The sequence below is a fragment of the Electrophorus electricus genome, chromosome 10 (assembly GCF_013358815.1).
Source record: "Electrophorus electricus isolate fEleEle1 chromosome 10, fEleEle1.pri, whole genome shotgun sequence".
In the NCBI taxonomy this organism is placed as follows: Eukaryota; Metazoa; Chordata; class Actinopteri; order Gymnotiformes; family Gymnotidae; genus Electrophorus; species Electrophorus electricus.
Genome location: NC_049544.1, coordinates 14,764,953 through 14,784,213, shown reverse-complemented (window position 1 = coordinate 14,784,213; position 19,261 = coordinate 14,764,953). Strand labels below are relative to the sequence as shown.

The following is a 19,261-nucleotide window of genomic DNA, read 5'->3' as shown; positions in this document are numbered from 1 at the left end:
TCATCAAAATCCTTGCATTGCCATCTTGTGTCCACAAAGAAAATTATGCGCCAGACACGCAGTGGCGAGACTAGACACTGACGAGACATCTCAGAGACGTTTCTATTGGAATCTTCTTTTTTGAGGAGTCTGGGGTGTTGGTGTTTTTGTTTTAGTTTTAGCGAGTATAATTACAACTAAGGCAACTTGATTAGTTTGCCATAGTTTTGTTTTCCAATAGTGTCGTTAACATTTGGGTGTGTGTGTGTTTTATATATATATATATATATATATATATATATATATATATATATATATATATATTTATATATATATATATATATATATATATATATATATATATATATATATATATATATATGCATGCTATTTATAATAGTATACATAGTCTACAAACACTAGTCAATAAATATTGCAGTGATTTTTTTAATGAAACAAAGATTAAGTTAAAGTGCAGACTGTTTAAGGTAATACACACATATACACACCATTTTATACAGTTTATATATTTTAGAGGTCTTTGAATGTACTGAAACCTTAGGCATGAACCTACCCACTTTGGGGTATCACAGATGTAAATTTACACATACGCTGAGTAAAATAAATGAATGCATATTAACAGCACCAAGTTGATATATTAACTTTAATTAATTAAAATTGCATTAATTAAAAATTAAAGGTCATTCATTAAAGAGGCCGATATGACTTTGTATGACCTATTGTCTTAAAGACTGGAAGATTTCAGTAAAGCAGTTGTGCCAAAACTGTAATTACACCTGAGTAGGCATAGGAGCAGAAAGGGCGTACCAAATAATGTGAGCATTGAACAGTTAGTTTAATATCTAGCTACTATATGGGATGGTGAGTTTTCGTGCACTCTAGCCATTCATTCATGTTTGTTAATAACAAGTGTTGTTGGGAGTCCCCAGGAGTGATCGCAAATGTAAAATAATAAGGTCCTCCACCCAGCCTCTTGCTTTAGGATCCCAGAGTTTTGTGCTCTGCCAGTAAATGGAAGTATTAGCTGTATAAGTCTTTTCTCTGCAACCTGTCTTTGCTTCATTTATTCAGTAATAATTCGAGTAATAAAAGTCAATAAAACGAAACCTATTTTGTTCCTAATGTCAGAAAACGCTCGGGTTTAAGCCTATATGCTAATTTGTCACTCGATGCCGAGATAATAAAAGTGGTACAACTGACATTTCAAAAGAAACGATTTTTTAAATCGGAATATTGTATAAAACGATTAAGCTACTTCAAATACATAACTATAGAACCACAGTCTTGCCAATAAAAAAAACGTTACCTGATTTCTTGAAGGCAACGCGAATTTGAGAGGCAGCTCAATTGAATGTAACACACGGGCCGCATTCTTGTCCAACAGTTATGCCCATGAAAAGTAATAATTCGGTAAATGTGTTATATTTATTTATGTTCAACTACTCTGGAAGAGGGCTGTGAACGTAAATGAGAAGAATAGCATTTGTTATATTTGATTTGATTTTACCCAACTTTGCTGTTAACTGGGGTAAATTAACCACTGAGCCATCACTGCCCCTGTACAACACACTAGGCAGACACATGCCAGGGTTTGAAAAATAAGCAGACAGAAATGTGGGTTTTATCAGTATTTTATTGTTTACTTTCATATACAAAAAGATAAAATTGAAATAATTCTTTCTAGTACTTTTTTCCTCTAACAGTCAGGGTGTAGTTGTTTCACACTGGGCAAATACTACATTCATACTGGTTTATTCTGGCACCAATGCAAAGCAGAAACAACCATATCCCAACGTCTAGGCAAATCTAGTCCAAACTCTGGATACAGAGTTCTAAAATTACCACAGTAAAAAGGAACAATAATCCACTGCAAATTAAAGAACTATGTTACAATGATCTTTAAAAAAAAGTCCTCAGTTCATTACGGCAATACAATGGATGTCTGACTTTCCCAGGGCATTTAATATATATAAAACTTTTTTAACATACTTTTCAATCCAAAAGAGGGGTTACAGCAACAAGCTCAACTCTCTGTATACATTTTGTCTTATACAGATTTTTAGTATATTTGTTAAAATCAGTAGTACAAGCCATCTGTTCTACAATTTTAGCTACAATAGTGAAACATAACCTACAACATGTACATTTCACATATTCTGATATAGAAACAGCACTTAAAATATGACCCCTTGACAAGACAAGTAATAACACCTCCTTCCATCTTCCATGTGCCAACTCTAAGTTCAATTTTTCTGTTTTGGAGATAAAACAGACATAAATAGAGTCACTACTAGCTGGTAACTGTATATTAAACTTTTTTGGGGGTGGGGGTGTTAGCTTTCAACTAAGGGCATTTTGATGGCAAACTCTTGGCAAAAACAAGCTAAGTCACTATCATATTCCACCTTAACCAGATAAATCAAAAAAGGTAGTATTAAGGGGAAGAAGACATTTTTATTATGTATAAAGCAGCGTTATTCAAGAACATTAAAACATACTTAATAGTTAGCATAAAAGTTGCTATTCCACTGAGGGAAGGTTTAACACTTGAGTACTGTTTTTACCATCATCCAGTCTATCAACTCTGCTACACTGACATGAAACACTGTTGTCTTGGAAAATATGAGGTATCAATACATGCCAACACTCTTAAGAATACCCCTCCCTTATACGTACTTGAATAAAAATGATACTGATGGAGAGAATGGAGAATCAAAGACTTGATCACCAAAACTAATGCCACAGTTGTATTGGGGATATTCAAACCACATTCAGCTTGCTTAATGAGGGAGGGGAAAATACTGGAAGCAATCGATTTGTTTCCCTACAGAGTACCATTTATTTGTTTTTCTGTGAGTGGCAAGAGGCTAGAGAAGAAAGTAGTTTTTGAGTTGCCAAGGGGTGCTTCATACATGTTACACCAGTACAAAAGAGGTTCTCCTGTTTATGTTATGATAGTTTACATTTTCTCTGTAGTGTCAATGACTATCCAGCTAGCAACACTGTTTCACATGAGCTCTGAGGTAATCGGTTCCTGAAAACCTGGATCTAAGACTGCATCCAGAGTTACAGCTGGTCACGTTTTAGAGATTTATATTTTCTATATAGCATTTTTGAGAAGTATTACAACAGAAGCAGTGAGTCGGAGGAAGAGTTCGGGGGTGGGGAGGTGGCAATGGTTGCTTCAGCAAGTATAAAAATGCACAGGCACATAAAAACCCCCTCTGAAAATTTGAGGTTTGCAGTGTTCCTGATTTTATAAATGACTACTCTTTCCATGAGGCCATCTTTGATAACATGAACCAGTGAGATACAAAAATGCTTGTACTGGGTGTTCTAAAGCTAAAATGCATATTTAAAGGAATTTGAAGTAGATTCAAATTGACTACCAGGCCTTACCAGGCATACAATTTAAGAAAATTACTTTAGTTGGCACAAAAGCTAAGATGATAACACACTTAGAGAATAGTTATTATTTCTTTAGTGTCAGTAAAGTATGTCATTTTAATTATCATTTGAATAAAGAATTATTTGTGATATTGCATAAAAGATATTCATGTTCATATAAAATGACAGTTTAATTAAAGATGTCAGTTTAATTAAAGGCTTGTTTTAAATCATTAACCTGCTGCAATTAATTTGAAATGCAACTAAGTTGTCTGTAATAAAATACCTATAAACTACACACACATTTTTGGAAACCTATGATCTTCCACAATGCTCTTCAAGTGAACACCACAAAGAAATTATTTTGACATTATACAGACTGAGAATAGCATAAAATCACATTAGTTGTATCTAGAGTATTGGACTTGACGTGCTGTTAAAGAGATAAAAGGGGTATCAAACTCATATCGCAGACACTACTGACAAAAAACAACTGAACTTTGGTTACCCTCTTGCAGATTTAATATGCAAGAATCTTGGCTACATATTTTAAAAAAGGAAAAAAGTGAGTTATCTGAGAAATGCTAATGGACATGAACATCTCTACTATGCTTTATCACACAACTGTAGCCTACAGTAGATCATGAGGACAATGATTTGCTAAGTTGCTTGGGAATCAGTAACAATGCCCAGAAATCCCTTCAGAGAGAACACTACAATATTGCTGTAGATATTGCTTGCTACACTGAGCCCATTCTAAACACCTTGACTACAGTTAGTCACCAGTCACTGGAACCTGAAGAAAGGTGAATCTCCTGAAAGTATCAGTGTCTCTGATCTCATTAGACAAATGCCAAGTAAATGATTAGCCATGATTTGCACAGCATTTTTAGTTTAAGAAACTCATGTCCAAAACTCAGTTTTTTCTGGTGGTGAGATCAGCTTTGGCCAAGGCCATTCATGCATGCCGTCCTGTCCACTGATTTGGCAGTGGACAATTTGATATTAGCAGGAAACTGACCCCAAATAATTTCTTTTAGTATGCCAAAAAAGCAACAAAGTCACCCTCTGCCTGATCAAAAACAAAGTACCAAGTCCATGAGTGCAAAGATGGCCTCTAAAGAGTCTCTCTGGCCCTGGGCTGGCCTGGAGACATTAGTCCAGTGTCAGCGCAAACAGGTCCCCATTACACCCACATCCAACACTGCAGAAGGGAAGTGAAAATCCCGGAGAGAATATATGGCACCATGAAAAAATAATAACTTAAAGCTCTGCTCAGGGTGTAGAGAGGAAATAGAAGCAACCGCTGCAAAGCTTCAGGGTAAGGATTTGAGAACTGAAAGGGAAATTGCACAGAGCATAGGGACACCAAACCTTTATTCCTCTTATTTTCAGTCCTGTAAAAGCCAGTATACCAGTATAATTGTTGCTATATAATAATGTTATTACATTATGACCATGAAACTGAAGAAGCAAGAAATGCTTAGAATTTGGAAAGAAGTAATTTGGTAAGGTTTCTTAGAGTGAGGTAAGTGACAAGACATTTAGCTTTTTTGCCACTTAGCTGCACTGTAATTATTTACATTTTCTTTAGGAGGAAAGGAGAAAACTTTTGACAGTGAAAACCACAATAACATATATTAAAGGATAAACGTACAAAAGATATATTTTAGATTTCAGATATTGAACTAAACTATTAAAGGTTCAATGTCCCTTTAAGCAACAGAGAGGAAAGTCAAAGGAGTAGCCAATAAAAAGGAAGGGGAGGGAGAAAAGAATAATGCCCTGGTCTCATGGATAGGCATAATTCTACAACTGTTTACAGCTATTTACAGGGGTTTAACTATTTATACAACATAACGTGGTAGCACTTCTTAAAAGATTTTGGACTTTTTTTAATTTTTCCAAAACTCCCTAATCTTAAAAGCCAACTTACATCAAAATATAATTACTACAAGTCAACACAACTAACAGAATATATAACAGAAGTCATACACATAGAAAAATCTGAGGTATTTCTGGTTTGAGGTGGTCTGTGGTTCATGAACAATATCTTTTTTTTTCTAACCCTTTTCTTGTTTTGTCCTCTCTCTAGCAATTTTATTGTTTAGAGTTGCTTTCGTTCACCTCGGAAGCCTTGTAATTTGTCTTGACAGTGTTGCGTTTCAAAAAGAATTCTTCTGAGAAATTGTGTGTATAATGCACAGAAGAAACAGAAGAAAAAGAAATATTTCATCTTTGAGTTGATACAGCAGCATTGTGGACATTCACTATTACATTGTGACATACAGAAATGTGAACTCCTGTCTGCCACTTTTAAGACCCCACCCACCCACCCCAAGCCACATGTTTCTCTCTCTCTCTCTCTCTCTCGCACTCTCTCTCTCGCTCTCTCTCTCTCTCTCTCTCTCTCTCTCTCTCTCAAATTAATGCACTTCAGCCACTCTTAAGTGAAGATGAAATGGATTTTTCATGTCTATTGCCCCATGGTGGTGTCTCTAAAATGCCGGACCTAGAAGTTCACGTCACAAAGTTGGTCCCTACGAGAAACAAGTCATACAGAACAGGGACCTGGCAAAAATACATGAACTGAAATCCTTTCTACCAACTGAAACCATTTGTGTGATGAGCATGGTCTCTGCTGATTCAGTCTAGGTCCTTAAATACAGTTATCCAATGTTTGCATGGACTTAGAAAGGATGATTGGGGGGGGGGGGGGGGAGACAAGACAAACCTGTGACAGCAGTTTGAGAGCCAGTTGGATGGAACTTCATTCCTGGCCTGTTCAGTCAAAACTCAATTCCAACCACACTTTTGGCACATGCATCCTTCTCAAACGCTTGCTTATTATCCCTCTCTGACTGATTTACACACACCTATACCTACCCACATACCCAACCCACCCCTCCCCCACACCCACACACACCCACACCCCCTCTTGTCTTGCATGTACTGTTTAGCATTTAAAATCATTAGGGCACCGTTTGACATTTCTCCTTCTATTAATTGGTAGGGATAAATGGCAGTCAGCCCAACCCCCCTGGAACTGGTTACCTGAGAAATAATTCCGTACCAAACTAAATGCATTATTCAAACTCTCAACTTGTTGCCACCATCTCTAAATGAAAGCCAATTTCTATAGCCTAGATTTTCAAATTCTGATATCTACACAAAAATCTGAACCAATCTATCTTCACAGTCACCAACTTCAGCACCACAAACCCAAAATGAGAAAGAAAAGACGAGCTGTCTTCCACCTTTTGTTGTGTTCTAAGACACCCGTTAGTTCCGTAAAAGACACGTTTTCCGTAATTCTGAATAGCACACAGTCAGAGAGGGAAACGGAAACAAAGAAGTCACAAATAAAAATCCCTTGAGGAAGGTTAATTGTGTGTAACAGTCATACTGTTCCTCTAAGGTTTTGCAGCATTGTTGTATTATCCAACATGGCGAAGGGTTGGTTGATGTGTTGGTTGGTTATGACTCAGGCAATCCTGTCCAGAAAGTAGAAATATAAAGAGGGGAAAAAATTAAATTAAATAAAATCAAACACTGAACTGAAGAGGCCGAGGTACCTGCACCTTGTCAGCATTCATAAGTCGGTACCTGAATGCATGTTGCAATGTCCTTTCTTTTTTTTCCTTTTTAAACTTTTGTGTTTTCCTCTCTTCATAAAAATACAGTAGAGAAGTGTGCTGGTAGTATTGATCCAATAATAATAATAATAATAATAATAATAATAATAATAATAATAAAAAAATGTTGAGATAAAATAGCAGCTGCATTCATGTTGTCTGAGATCCGCTGAGTCTGGAAAGACGAGGGTTGCTTCATTTGCTTGTTAGCTTCAGATGGGTTTAGGAGTTTGTCACCTCAAGCAGTACTACAGTGGGACTCAGATACTGGACTCTTTGGGTGGCAAGTCCACATTAGTGACGGAGGTCACCATGGATACGAGGCAGTCGGAGGTAGGTGCACTGGTGAGGCGGCGGATCTGGGAGATGCGCTCCTCAACACAGCCTGCCGACAGCCGAGCCTCAGCGTCATGGTCCCAGCACTCCTCTATGGTCTCACACATCTGCTCTAGACCCTGGTCAACAGACATGCACAGACAGACAAATGTGCACGCACACACGCATGTGAACATACATACAAACGCACATATATAAATAGAAATGCTACATGTGAATGTGTAATGAAAGACTACTGAACCCCATAGCTGGATGTTCTTTCTTGTGCTTATTCAGCTCATCATGCAATGTACTACAACAGGTCCAGTTTAGTGCAGTGGTAAGACAGCAGAAAGGAGGGAGGGAGAAAGCCTGTTCCCAGGCAGCCATGCTTACAGAGTGCTTTAGCCAGCAGTCTTTCAATGCCGGCCGCAGCTTCTTGTGGACCACCACATCCTGCAGGTCTTCCAGGGATGGGTGCTGTCCAATCTCCTCCTCAAAGGGCAGCATGTACTCATCTACTGGGCCTGCAAGCAGAAGCACCAGAGCCAAGTGGCCTTATATATACTTTTTGTCACGAAAAAAAAAAAAAAAAAAAAAAAACCTACAACAATCAGATACACTTGTGTTCTCTCATCTCCAAGTTTTGTCAGCAAACAACAGTTACATTAAGCTGATCTGCTATCTTACAGTGCATCTCATTATCCCATTGCTCCCTAACCTAACTGAGCAGAGCATCTCTTGGTCTGTCTGTCTGTCTATCTTACTTGTCAGCCACTTCCAGGGCTGTGTTCTGCAACTTTGTGCTGGACAGTGAGTGTGAAATACAACTGTTCATGATTAATAAACAGCAACAGACAATGGTGTTTATAAACTGCAGCTCAGCAAAGAGAACCATTTTGCATATGAACATGTGTTCATATACTTATGCATGAATAAAATTTGTGCCTTAGCAGAATTTTTGCTTAGGGTCCAAGGAAGGTCATGACCCGGTCTGAGAAGCACGCACAGCCCATGGAAGCAGAGAATCCAAGCACAACTGCACAATCACCATGTATGAAATAGTTATACATACCTACAGTTTCAGATACTATAATCTTGCTGCGAATTAAGCAAGCAAACACGCATGCACGCACACACAAAGCCTGTGGCCGTGGTAGCTCAGTGGTTATGGTACTTGACTTGTAATTGGAAGGTTGCTGGTTCAAGCCCCACCACTACCAAGTTGCCACTCTTGGCCCCCTGAGCAAGGCCCTTAACCCGCAATTACTCAACCTGTACTCAAGTCATAATTGTAAGTCTCTTTGGATAAAAATGCATCAATTAAATGCCATAAATTAAACGATCAAATTGCTTTCCCCTGCTAAAAAACTATAAGTCTAGTTAACCAAATAATTAATATTTGTAGTAAAATAGGTTCTGCATCTAGATACTGAGGAAAGTGCTCCTAAAAATGGCAAACGATACCTAATTTTATGTTCGCATCTGCATTTCCAGAAACAGGAAGACTTGCTGGAAACACCACTCAGGGAAGGTGGGAGAACTCACCATCAGCAGCTGTGCAGCGAGACACCAGCTCCCAGAGCACAAGGCCCATGGCATACATGTCGATTCTCAAAAATGCATCACGCTGGAAGTTGATGGCGCCCTCCAATACCTCTGGGGCCATGTACCTCCGCGTGCCAACCTAGCAGCAGTGTGGAAGCATTAGGAGAGTGCTCACAAATTAATTACACAGAAAATCATATATATATTGATATATGGGACATTTCTACACAATAACACAAATCTAATAAATCACTAACATTATGGTCATGCGAATAACTTAACTAGCTTACAGAGCTCACCTCACCTGGTCATACAAGCTCATGCCCATAACCTCACCTGGTCATACACACTTATGAGAGTGACCTCACCTGGTCATACAAACTCATGCCAGTGACCTCACCTGGCCATGTGTGTCCCCCGGTGGCTTTCCTGGCTCAAACTTCACCGCCAACCCAAAATCACCGATGACAGCAGTCAGATCATTTTTCAGTAACACGTTTTTACTCTTAAAGTCCCTGCGGATTAGCACAGCAAACATTTAGACATTTAGCAAACACTAAATGTGGGCCTCTCATTGTAGAAGTCTTAAATCTCAAAAATATTAGTCAAATTAATAACAAGCTGATTGGTTTAAATGCCTCTCGAATACAGTCTTTATAGGCCATGTAGTACCTGTGGGCAATAGCAGGTTTTGGCCCTTCTCCTTTATAACGTGGTACATCCTCATGGAGATAGGCCAGTCCACAAGCCATAGTTTCAGCAATGTGGCACAACTCATTCCAACTTACCACATTGCCCTTCAGATAGTCAGTCAAAGAACCCTGTTGAACAAAGTCACGGAACACCTGAGATCTCTACATGGAGTCACCACATTGCTGTTTGCAAGGATTCTTAAAATCATGTGTTTCATGAATAACAAGGTCCCATATTGTACTATTAACAAAACCACTAGAAATGTTGTGCTTCAGTCTCTAACTGTCTTTGCTTAAGATTGAAGCCTACAAGCACTGAAGTGAATATGAGAGTAAAGAATGCTCAAGTACAATGCTCAAGTTGTAAGAATAAACAAGAATGAAAAGTTTATTGTGCATGACAAGTCTCCTTATTTCTGCAGGTGCCACAAATGGTTTGTCAAAATGTTTGGATAAAGACTCATGAAATATGAGCCCTGATCTTCTTGTGAAATATGAGCCCTGACCTTCTCGTGGAACTCGGTTATGAGCCAAAGCTCCAGTTCCAGGCTGCTCCCACGTTTCTCAGCAGCAATGTAGCGCAGCAGGTTCTCGTGTTTCATCCCTGGTGTGGAGAACATGTCTCGCTCATTCTGCCAAGACTGCTTGTCCTGAAAGGCACAGGAAAAAAAGTCCAAAGAGTTAGTATCAACAAGCATACTGATGACTGCCAAACAGCTCTGAAGCTAGATGTAGAGCAAAATCTAATTTGCTGCTAGCCAGAGAGCATGGACCATTTAATTGAACAGGGGTTTTCTATGTACAGTGGACTCTGAAATGGAGTAATTGAATTCAGTAGTGAAAAAAGACTTTTGGAATGTTGCACACCAAATAGAGAATTAATACAGGAATTGAGCCACATGCACAAACCTGAATAGGGAAGATCTTCACAGCTACATAATCATTCATCATTTGGGCCTTCCATACACAGCCAAAACGGCCCCTCGCCTTAATCTCCAGCAACTGCAGGGGTTTCAGCCCTAGCAGGGGAGATGGAGGGGCTGGACCCGGATCCTGATCAAAGAGAATAACAGACTTTCAGCAAGCTGCCCTGAAGACATAACACTATAGATTTAAGAAAAAAAGAAATATTTTCATGTGCCAAATATAAAACTTCTAACATATATGTTAGAGAACCCATGTGTAAGAATACACCATTTATCACAACTGCTGTACTAGTACAATCATTTTTACTATTATAAACATTTGGTATTTCTATAATTAATAGCACAAAATTATCCACAAATGTGTTCAGCACGTTTTATTTTTGTCTATCCAATTAGCTGTGCAGTGTAATTTCAGTCACATTTAGCCAAACCTCCACTAGATGGAGACAGGCATTAGTAAAGAGATACTGAACAGAGCATCAGTACTTGTTGACTATCAGTCAACCAGAATGCGGAAGGAGCCTAGAAAACGCTGAGAACATGTACACTGTCACAGATTAGTGAGCAGAGAACAGATTCCCACGGGGCAGGGGATGAGAAATACAATAGAGAAAACCTGGAGATAGCAAATGAAGAAGGGGTCATGGATGCTTGACCTCGTTTATGTCAACGTGACCGTAGGGCGGCTTGCGATGGCGGTACATCCAGAAGACCAGCAACAGGGCCACGGACAGCATGGTGATGGGCAGCAGAGAGTAGACCAGCACGTTGAGCAGAGAGAGCGCAGCCGGAGGGGGCTCCATAACTACACCAGAGATGGCAAACAGAGGACACCGCGTTACATGCCGCAGAGGGGAGGGGTGTAGGCAGAAGCAATTCCTAACACCGCATATAAAACAAACTCAGGCTGAAATAGCTGCAGCGATGGTGGCGGCAGTATTGCAAGCTTATAAATACAAATAAAACCTCTCCTCGTTAAACCGGCAAGGACATCTGAGACTCAAGCAACTAGTACACAGCATGGCAGCCAAGGCATGGCATGTTCATGCTATTCACCTGAAAGGGGAACACACTTTTATCTGCCCGAGCTGGTAAACACAGAACGAGCCGGGTTGACAGTATGCATGGCCGTTTACTGGGTTCCCACATTCTGCTGTGACAATCCGGGAGGGGGAAAAAACATTGCTTTAAAAGCTGTGGGGAGTCTAACATTTATAATGCTATATGTCAAATGTGAGGCTAAGGAAAAGTTCATGGGCAACAATCAATACAGAAATTTAAAAGCATGTTGTGTATTCCATAGAGCAGTTTGACCAGGTTGCACCTCTCACGCCTATGTCCATGATGGAGGGGAATGCACCAAGGAAAGAGTGCAATGCTACACATTACGAGCTGTTTGCCATCAGGAGGGATTTACTGGAGCACACTCCACTGCTGCTATTCATTCAGTTCCCCGCTGAATCGAACTTTCAGACGAACCCAGAGTAACAAGGAGAAACTGAACACCAAGAATTATACATATGCATACCTGCCGCTGTAAATCTAGAACAAACAGGTAGATGGTGCTGTGCTTTGGCTGCAGTGTAGAATGGCTCGGGGCCTGCTCACCTGGTCCGCTGACATCGGGCAAGTGTGTGAACCTCTCGTTGCAGAAGCTGCCCTCACAGCAGCAGAAGAACACCTGGGGATTCTCTTCCGTGGCCACACACTCCTGCCTGGGGTTGGGAGGGGGCAAAGAGCTCTCTTAGAACACACTCACTTCCCTGAGCTAGTGCTAAGCAGGGCAGAACTTGGGACTGGATGGATGTTTAATTGTACATGCACTTGGAACCACCTGCACAGCAAAACTGCAAGATTTTGGCTCTAGAGATGGTGGAGGACTGAGAAGACAATTTTAATTTGCATTACTGAGAAAATTGGCATCTCATCAAGAGAAACCCCTGCAAGCTCAGAAATTTCAGATGAGCCTAGAGAACATGGCACTCTGCCCATAAGACAATACTGTGGCACATAAAGCTGGTGGGAACTTCAACCTCCAGCAACCACTAGCACCCACCCTCCACTCAACAAAACAAAGCCCATTAACAAAACATGACAGGAGTACCTTACTGACCTCACTGGGGTGGGTGTGGAGGGATGTAGCACTCAGGTGATGTTTCCACTGAATGAAGTGTATCCTGCATAATGCCCAGTCAGCAGCCTGGACACAGCCTGTTATTGAGTACTGCTCTCTTTGTAAGGCCAACACTGGGCACAGGCCATGGGCCTCACTACAAGGGAGCTGAGAGCTGAGCTGACAGGCCTCAGGGAGACAGAGTGCAGAGCTGGTGCTGCAAACCACGCAAGGCCACCAGCCTTCAAGACTACCACCCACCCACTGACCCCGCAGCCTTGGTTAAGTATGCATTTATGCACAATCAATCCACATTTGGTTAATCCTTGACAACTGGGTTGGCTTATTATTAACCAATTCAATACTTATGTTCAAAAGTATGCATTAGGTTGATCACTTCAGAACCAAATGTGGATTTTACATAATAAATAAATGAATAACTGATACGGATGGCAGTCCTTATGTCCAGGGTAGGGGCTAGTTACTATCCAGCACAATGCCCTGCCGCTCAACTCCACCTCCAGCTGTATGAATATGCATTATCTACGGGTAGCCCTCCCTTTGGTGAGCCACCAAAGATTAGGCAGCCTGGGACTGCTGGAGTAATCTTTTTTAAGCAGCAGTTCTAGTGACTGGCCCACTTACACTTCTGTAACAACTGCAGAGAAATTGTTTTGCTACACTCTTATACTGAGGAGCTATAGAAACGAAGTATTTAGAGGGATTCAGAAGTGAAATTAAATTAATTCTCTTTATATGAGGAACTGCAAACTATAAACAATCTGGAAATATGTATTTGACTGCTGGATTAGAACAAATTTGCAGACCCATGGAGGACTTTTTTTTTTTTTTTCATGAAATCACCATTATACGACATTTGTATCAAGAGACAAGATTCAACTTTCTGGCTCTGCTGTGTCAAATTATCAGTGCATTTTAAGATGTCTGTACCACTCAACTACATGCCAATAATGGATGAATTCTATCAGGCCCAAACAAACACATTTGAACATATGATAAACAGCAAGTGAACTAAAAAAGCAAAAGAACTAAGTCTTCTGGACAACACTTGTTTTCAGCGATTTGTGGGTTAACCATTGCTTCATTTCTCGATTTACAAATGGAATTGTTTTACATAAGACACTCCCAAAGACGTTTCTCCGCCTCTAGGCAGAGGTGGTGCCATGCTTACTGGGCCACGCCTGAGTGGTGTGACTCACCTGTCGTAGCAGTTGAAGTCGTCCAGCCAGCAGCCCTTCTTCACCAGCTCGATGGTGCCTGAGCTGTTACGCCAGGATGCATAGCAGTGCGAGCGCTTGTCCTTCTCCCCCTCGCACCGCTCCACACCACTCTGGTTAGTCTTCTCAATCTCCCAGTTGATGTTATAGTACAAACACTCTCGTGTCTCCACCTCTCCATGGCTGGGTGCTATACACACGCACACACACGCGCACACGCGCACACACGCACACACGCACACACACACAGGATCAGAGTCAGTGAAAACTGACTCTCTTGCAGGTTCTCTTTAGTGGAATTTCTATATCATGTAAAAACCATTATTTTTTATCACAGTTATGACCAATCTTGTCATTTTTAGTGATAACAGAGTGGTCGCGTTTGCCCACTTTGGCCTGTCAAAGACATGCCATCTTGTCCACAACAGCTGTTCAGTTTTTACAAACTGGTTTGCTCCAACTCCTGCAGTTCAGCAATGAGAAATACAACTTGGGTCTGTTTCAGATGATGTCTTAGCCCCTACTTGAAACTGCCACATTCTCTCCTCTGAGCTTATTCAATGTCTGCACTGAGCGAGGCTGAGGAACAGTGAGGCCTCCTATCCTGACAAAAACCCAACTCTGGTTCCCTCTTTTGTCAATGCAGTTGATTTCGAATACCACTGATAGATACTGATAATATTAACAAAGCCTACATGGCTAATCATGAAAGCAGACCCAATACACTCTGTAACTCTCGAACGAAACAACATAGAAGTACACAAACAGAAAGAAAAGAAAATCAGTGCCCCTCAAGTCAGTGGTGTTCTAGGAAACAGAAGGTGTTGGTAGATCAGAACAGTACAAATACGGAGACAGCTGAGGAGGTGTGTGGCACTCTGAGGCTGAGGGAAAGTCAGCTGGAACTGACCTTCACCTTCCAGTTCATAAAATCTAGAAAAACATGTATGCAATTATGATTCTGTCAGCAAGGCATATCTACCACAAGTTGAAATCCACCCTAGTAACTGCCAATAACCTGGGCCTCTACAGAATTCAAACATTAATAAAAATAAATAGATAAATAAAAACATACCATACTATAGATATTCTCTGCTGGGTCACTTGAAGCCATTAATGTGAAATTTTAAACTTGATGAAACACTCCGACCAAGCTTCTGCCCACATTATGTCGGCCTTTCTATCTTCTCACTGAAGTGCAATACTGGGACTGAACTGACCTCGAGCCATCACTCAAGGCCAAAATCTCCAAGCACGGGAGCCTATGGGAGGACAGCGAGACCTCTCAGTAATGAAGTGAGCGACCCAAGACCGGCATTTAACTGACTGGTGTGCAGCAGTTCACCGGAGAGGCGCCATGTGTGAGGACACGTTTACCAGAACACAAAGCTCAATTGCAGGAGACACCGCTGGGGTAGGAGGACTCTGGTGCTACCACTGCTTGCTGACAGATGTATGCTGAACAACCAAGGCTCTCTGCTGACCCAACCAAGAGCAGGAGCCATAGAAAATAAGCAAAAACAACTTCAAATGTTTTCCAGTAGGAGAACGTCTGACATGGTCAGGGTGGCATGAAGTAATGAATTACACTGAGAGCGGATAATAGCAGATTTCAGTTCGGCAGAGATTCCACACCAGTGTCCGATCTGCTGGGCTGCGCTGCAGGGACAGCGGTCAGACAAGGATACTGTGTCCTTGTGGCAGCCCAGCCAAGGTGGAGTCTGGGGGCGGACGGCAGCACCGCACGTGCACCAGAGTTCCGGGGAGGAATCACCTTTTCATGCTGATCCAAGATCAACAGCTGTCAGGAAGATTTTTTCAGAGGTAAACTGTAGAGTTGGAAGGTTGGAAAACATTGGATGGTTTGTTCTTTTTTACATAGCTGCATAAGCGGTGTTTGAAATGTATGAATGCTGCTAAATAAAGTTATTTACACTTAGGTTTATTTAAATTATTCAAATCAATGCCATTAATTAGCTTATATGCATAAAATAAAGCATGCCTAGAGAAGAAATAAAATCAACAGCATATTTACTCCAGAGTGAATAGACAAGAATCTGAAACACAGTGCAAGTAAAATACAAAACACACTGTCTGTATCCGCAACTCAAACTGCTCATAAGATCGATAGATCGATAGATAAAACTGCCCCACGACTCCCTACTCATGTATAGCGTGTGAGAGGAGAGCTGTCACACTGGGTGCCAAAGCTAGCATCACAGCGCACTGAGAAGCAGCAGTGAGAAAGCTCAGATGGAACAGCAGGGCAGTGAGCTGTTCATCCACTGCCTGGCGGAGACCTGCATGTGTGGAGCCTGTGTTTACTATACAACACCAATTTGGCAGCAGCAGCCATGGCAGATGTTCTCACCAATCTGTGCGTTGCGGTTGCTAGGCGATGGTGAATGTGGGAGTAGCAGTGTCTCCTCATCCCCCTAGACAAAGCCTTTTTTCAGTGAATTGCGCACAAGCACACGCTTGCGCACACCACACATATCTGCACACAAAACAGTGCTGGGCTGGGTTATAAATAAGGAGGAGCAATGACGGTGTAGGATTGGGCCATGATAGGATGCCATCGTCCAGGGCTTGCCGACATCACAATGAGCCAGTATCGTGAACCTCCATTTAAACCTACATTTAATTCATGACTTTGGCTATGAAGGTTTTTTCCGTGTGAACTTAACATTAAAATTTTTAGCCATTGCCTAATAAACTGATGAGGTGCTTTAGTAACTGCTTTATTTTAAACAGAGAACATCAAACAATGTCATACTAGTTTTAAGTAATTAAAACAACAACAACAACAACAACAAAAACATGGTATTTCTTTGCAAGGTCTCAATAGTAATGAATGTATTGATGTAATTTACTGCAATAATGCAATGTATTATGTAATTAATTCATAGTCACTGAAATATCAAAGATGTATATAAATGTTTTGTAGTTCCTCTGTAACACTGCTGCAACTCCCAAATTTTCCCCCAAGCCCCCTGCAATGTCATCATCCATCGCGATTTTCCCTGCAGACATCATCACATGCCGTTACACAGATGTCACCCAACCCAATGCCAGCATGTTGTGGGTGCTGATGTGCTATAGTGTGCATGCTAAAAGCACCCTGTCTCATGCCAATGTGCTGTTGGTATTTGTGTGCTACATTGTGCCTGGTAAAAGGACGCTGTCTCAGCACTGGGTTCTACTCTGCATTCAGAGCCCTGTGTTACAGGCTGGCCATGGGGAGGCCCTGGCTAATGGCCAGAGCAGATGTCAGAGACACAAAGGGGAGCATGTCCTAAAAACATTACTTCAGGAAACGGACCCTTTGAGAAGCATGTTAGTGCCACTGCTCGGTGTGGACATTATGTGGCAAATATAATTTTAGTGGAACCAGGCGTTTTTTCCTGCCCATTTACATCAACTGCCAGAAGGGTTCTCTAGTGGCTGTTCTCTCATTCTCACTCCAATTCACACTGATTTTGTGTGTGTCACGCACACCCACACCCATCCACACCCACTCACACCCACACACCCCCCCTCTTTCCTTTCCAAAACAAGTCAACAAAAATTAACACTCCAAAGTAGATCTAAACTGGTTAATGTTGCAATTATTGTCATTAAAAAGTTTTAAAACTGTGCACTGAACATAGCTTTAAAACAGTCCAGCATGTCATGGTGAATTCATGTCTGTTTTTAGTTTAGTAAAAAGGCTAGGCTTCTAGGGCAGGGCTGCATGCACTCAGCATCCATGGCAAATGTCATCAGTTCCACTGCAGAAAGTGGACCAAGCCACTAGGATGCTAGGACTGGGATTTACTGGTGAAGTTTGCCAGTACAGACAATACACACAGCAGCTCTCCTCACTGCTCCACACTAGCTAGCTGCCATCTCATTACATTTCAGAGACAGTAACAATCTGATACCACGTATCGGAATCGGATAAATATCAAATAATGCTGGATATCGGTGGAAAATGATCCAATACCATCATAGCCTTAATATAGCGCAGCAGTGCACTACAGGACATGTGATAACCATCGGGTTAGTTTGAGCACAGTTTATACACTGTCCGTAACTGTTTTCTTCACAGTATCGATTAAAATTATCATAAGGCTTGCATTGCTACCATATAGTGTTGATATCCTTGTGTTTGGGAACAAGTATGCCTTCAAGTGAGAGCATTTAAAAGAGACAAAATAGCATGCTGCAGTGTTTACTGCCACAGATCCATGACCAACGGTGGGACTTATTTATGAAATTTTTTTTTAAACAAAGACATTCAATGTTTTTTCCAGTTTGGCTGTGAAGTAAAGAAAGTTCAGGGTCAGGAAAAGGAGAAAGAGCAGCAGAAACCTGATAGAAACTGAGCAGGAAAAAGGAGAACGCTCCTCCAAGTTTACTATTAGCCTACTGAGTTTCAAGGCAGACTGGAAAATGAGAATAAGAAGCTGGTGAATAAGTTAATTTAAGATAACTCCATCCCTATGTTATGTTTTCAGATAGAATAATTATATTGTAATTATCAGATTACATTTTTGTTGATTTTAAGACGAGGTTGAGTGAATAGAGTAGAGTAGTACAGGTAGCCCCTCACCGTGTGCTCACTTAGTGTCTAGTGTATAAGGGGAATTTAGTGGGCAGGATAGCAATTTACCACTGAAATTCACAAAACGAGTAATTATAAAAGTCAGTATTACGTTGATGTGGAATTCCAGTTGCATTCAGTAATGAGGGGGAAAATGTACACGAACTATATAAAAAAAAATTCAGGAGTCAAATGAGGCAACCATACTAAGCATTTACATTTACGGCATTTAGCAGAGTGAGTGTGTATGTGTGTGTGTGTGTGTGTGTGTGTGTGTGTGTGTGTGTGTGTGTGAGTGAGTGAGTGAGTGAGTGAATGAGTGAATGAGTGTGTGAGTGAGTGCTGGGAACCCAGCAGGTGATGATGGCCAAGGCAATAAATAGTATGGCATATAATGCTGTATGCCACTGGAAGGAAAAAATGTTTAAAATGCCTTAGTCTTGTAAAGAAAGTTTTTATATTATATCATAATACATCTCATACACGAAAAAGGCCGCAATAAGTTTCACCCAAACAACTGAACCATAGCTCCACAGTGGTTCTTATTGAAATATAATCAGATCGATATCAACATAGGGCGACATTCAAATGCAAGATATCGATATTGTAATCAGTAAAGAAAAATTGGCCATCTATTACATTTGGAACATAACAGTGTTAAGTGTTAACCAGTTCATAGCTGCCAGTGGCCTTCCCCACTGCTGTTACCCACAACAACAGGTCTAGCACAGAGTTACCATCGTCCAAAAGCACACTTACTTCAAAATGCCCTTTTCCGCTGCAGCAGGAAGGATCCTTACACAGTTGAACAGTAATCACAGT

At 40.9% G+C, this 19,261-nt stretch overlaps 1 protein-coding gene across 1 annotated transcript in view; it reads right to left on the bottom strand.

Annotated features, from left to right (window-relative positions):
- Positions 1–6,323: 6,323 nt before the first annotated feature.
- acvr2ba (activin A receptor type 2Ba) overlaps positions 6,324–19,261 on the bottom strand; it is a 33,222-nt gene continuing 20,284 nt past the window's right edge. The window contains exons 2-11 of the mRNA XM_035531183.1: positions 13,837–14,044; positions 12,112–12,218; positions 11,160–11,308; positions 10,487–10,630; positions 10,084–10,227; positions 9,558–9,706; positions 9,286–9,400; positions 8,886–9,024; positions 7,734–7,864; positions 6,324–7,477 (exon numbers count right to left, since the gene is read on the bottom strand). Of these exons, the coding sequence (XP_035387076.1) occupies positions 7,283–7,477; positions 7,734–7,864; positions 8,886–9,024; positions 9,286–9,400; positions 9,558–9,706; positions 10,084–10,227; positions 10,487–10,630; positions 11,160–11,308; positions 12,112–12,218; positions 13,837–14,044 (1,481 nt within the window). The 3' untranslated portion in view covers positions 6,324–7,282. The remainder of the gene's footprint in view (positions 7,478–7,733; positions 7,865–8,885; positions 9,025–9,285; positions 9,401–9,557; positions 9,707–10,083; positions 10,228–10,486; positions 10,631–11,159; positions 11,309–12,111; positions 12,219–13,836; positions 14,045–19,261) is intronic.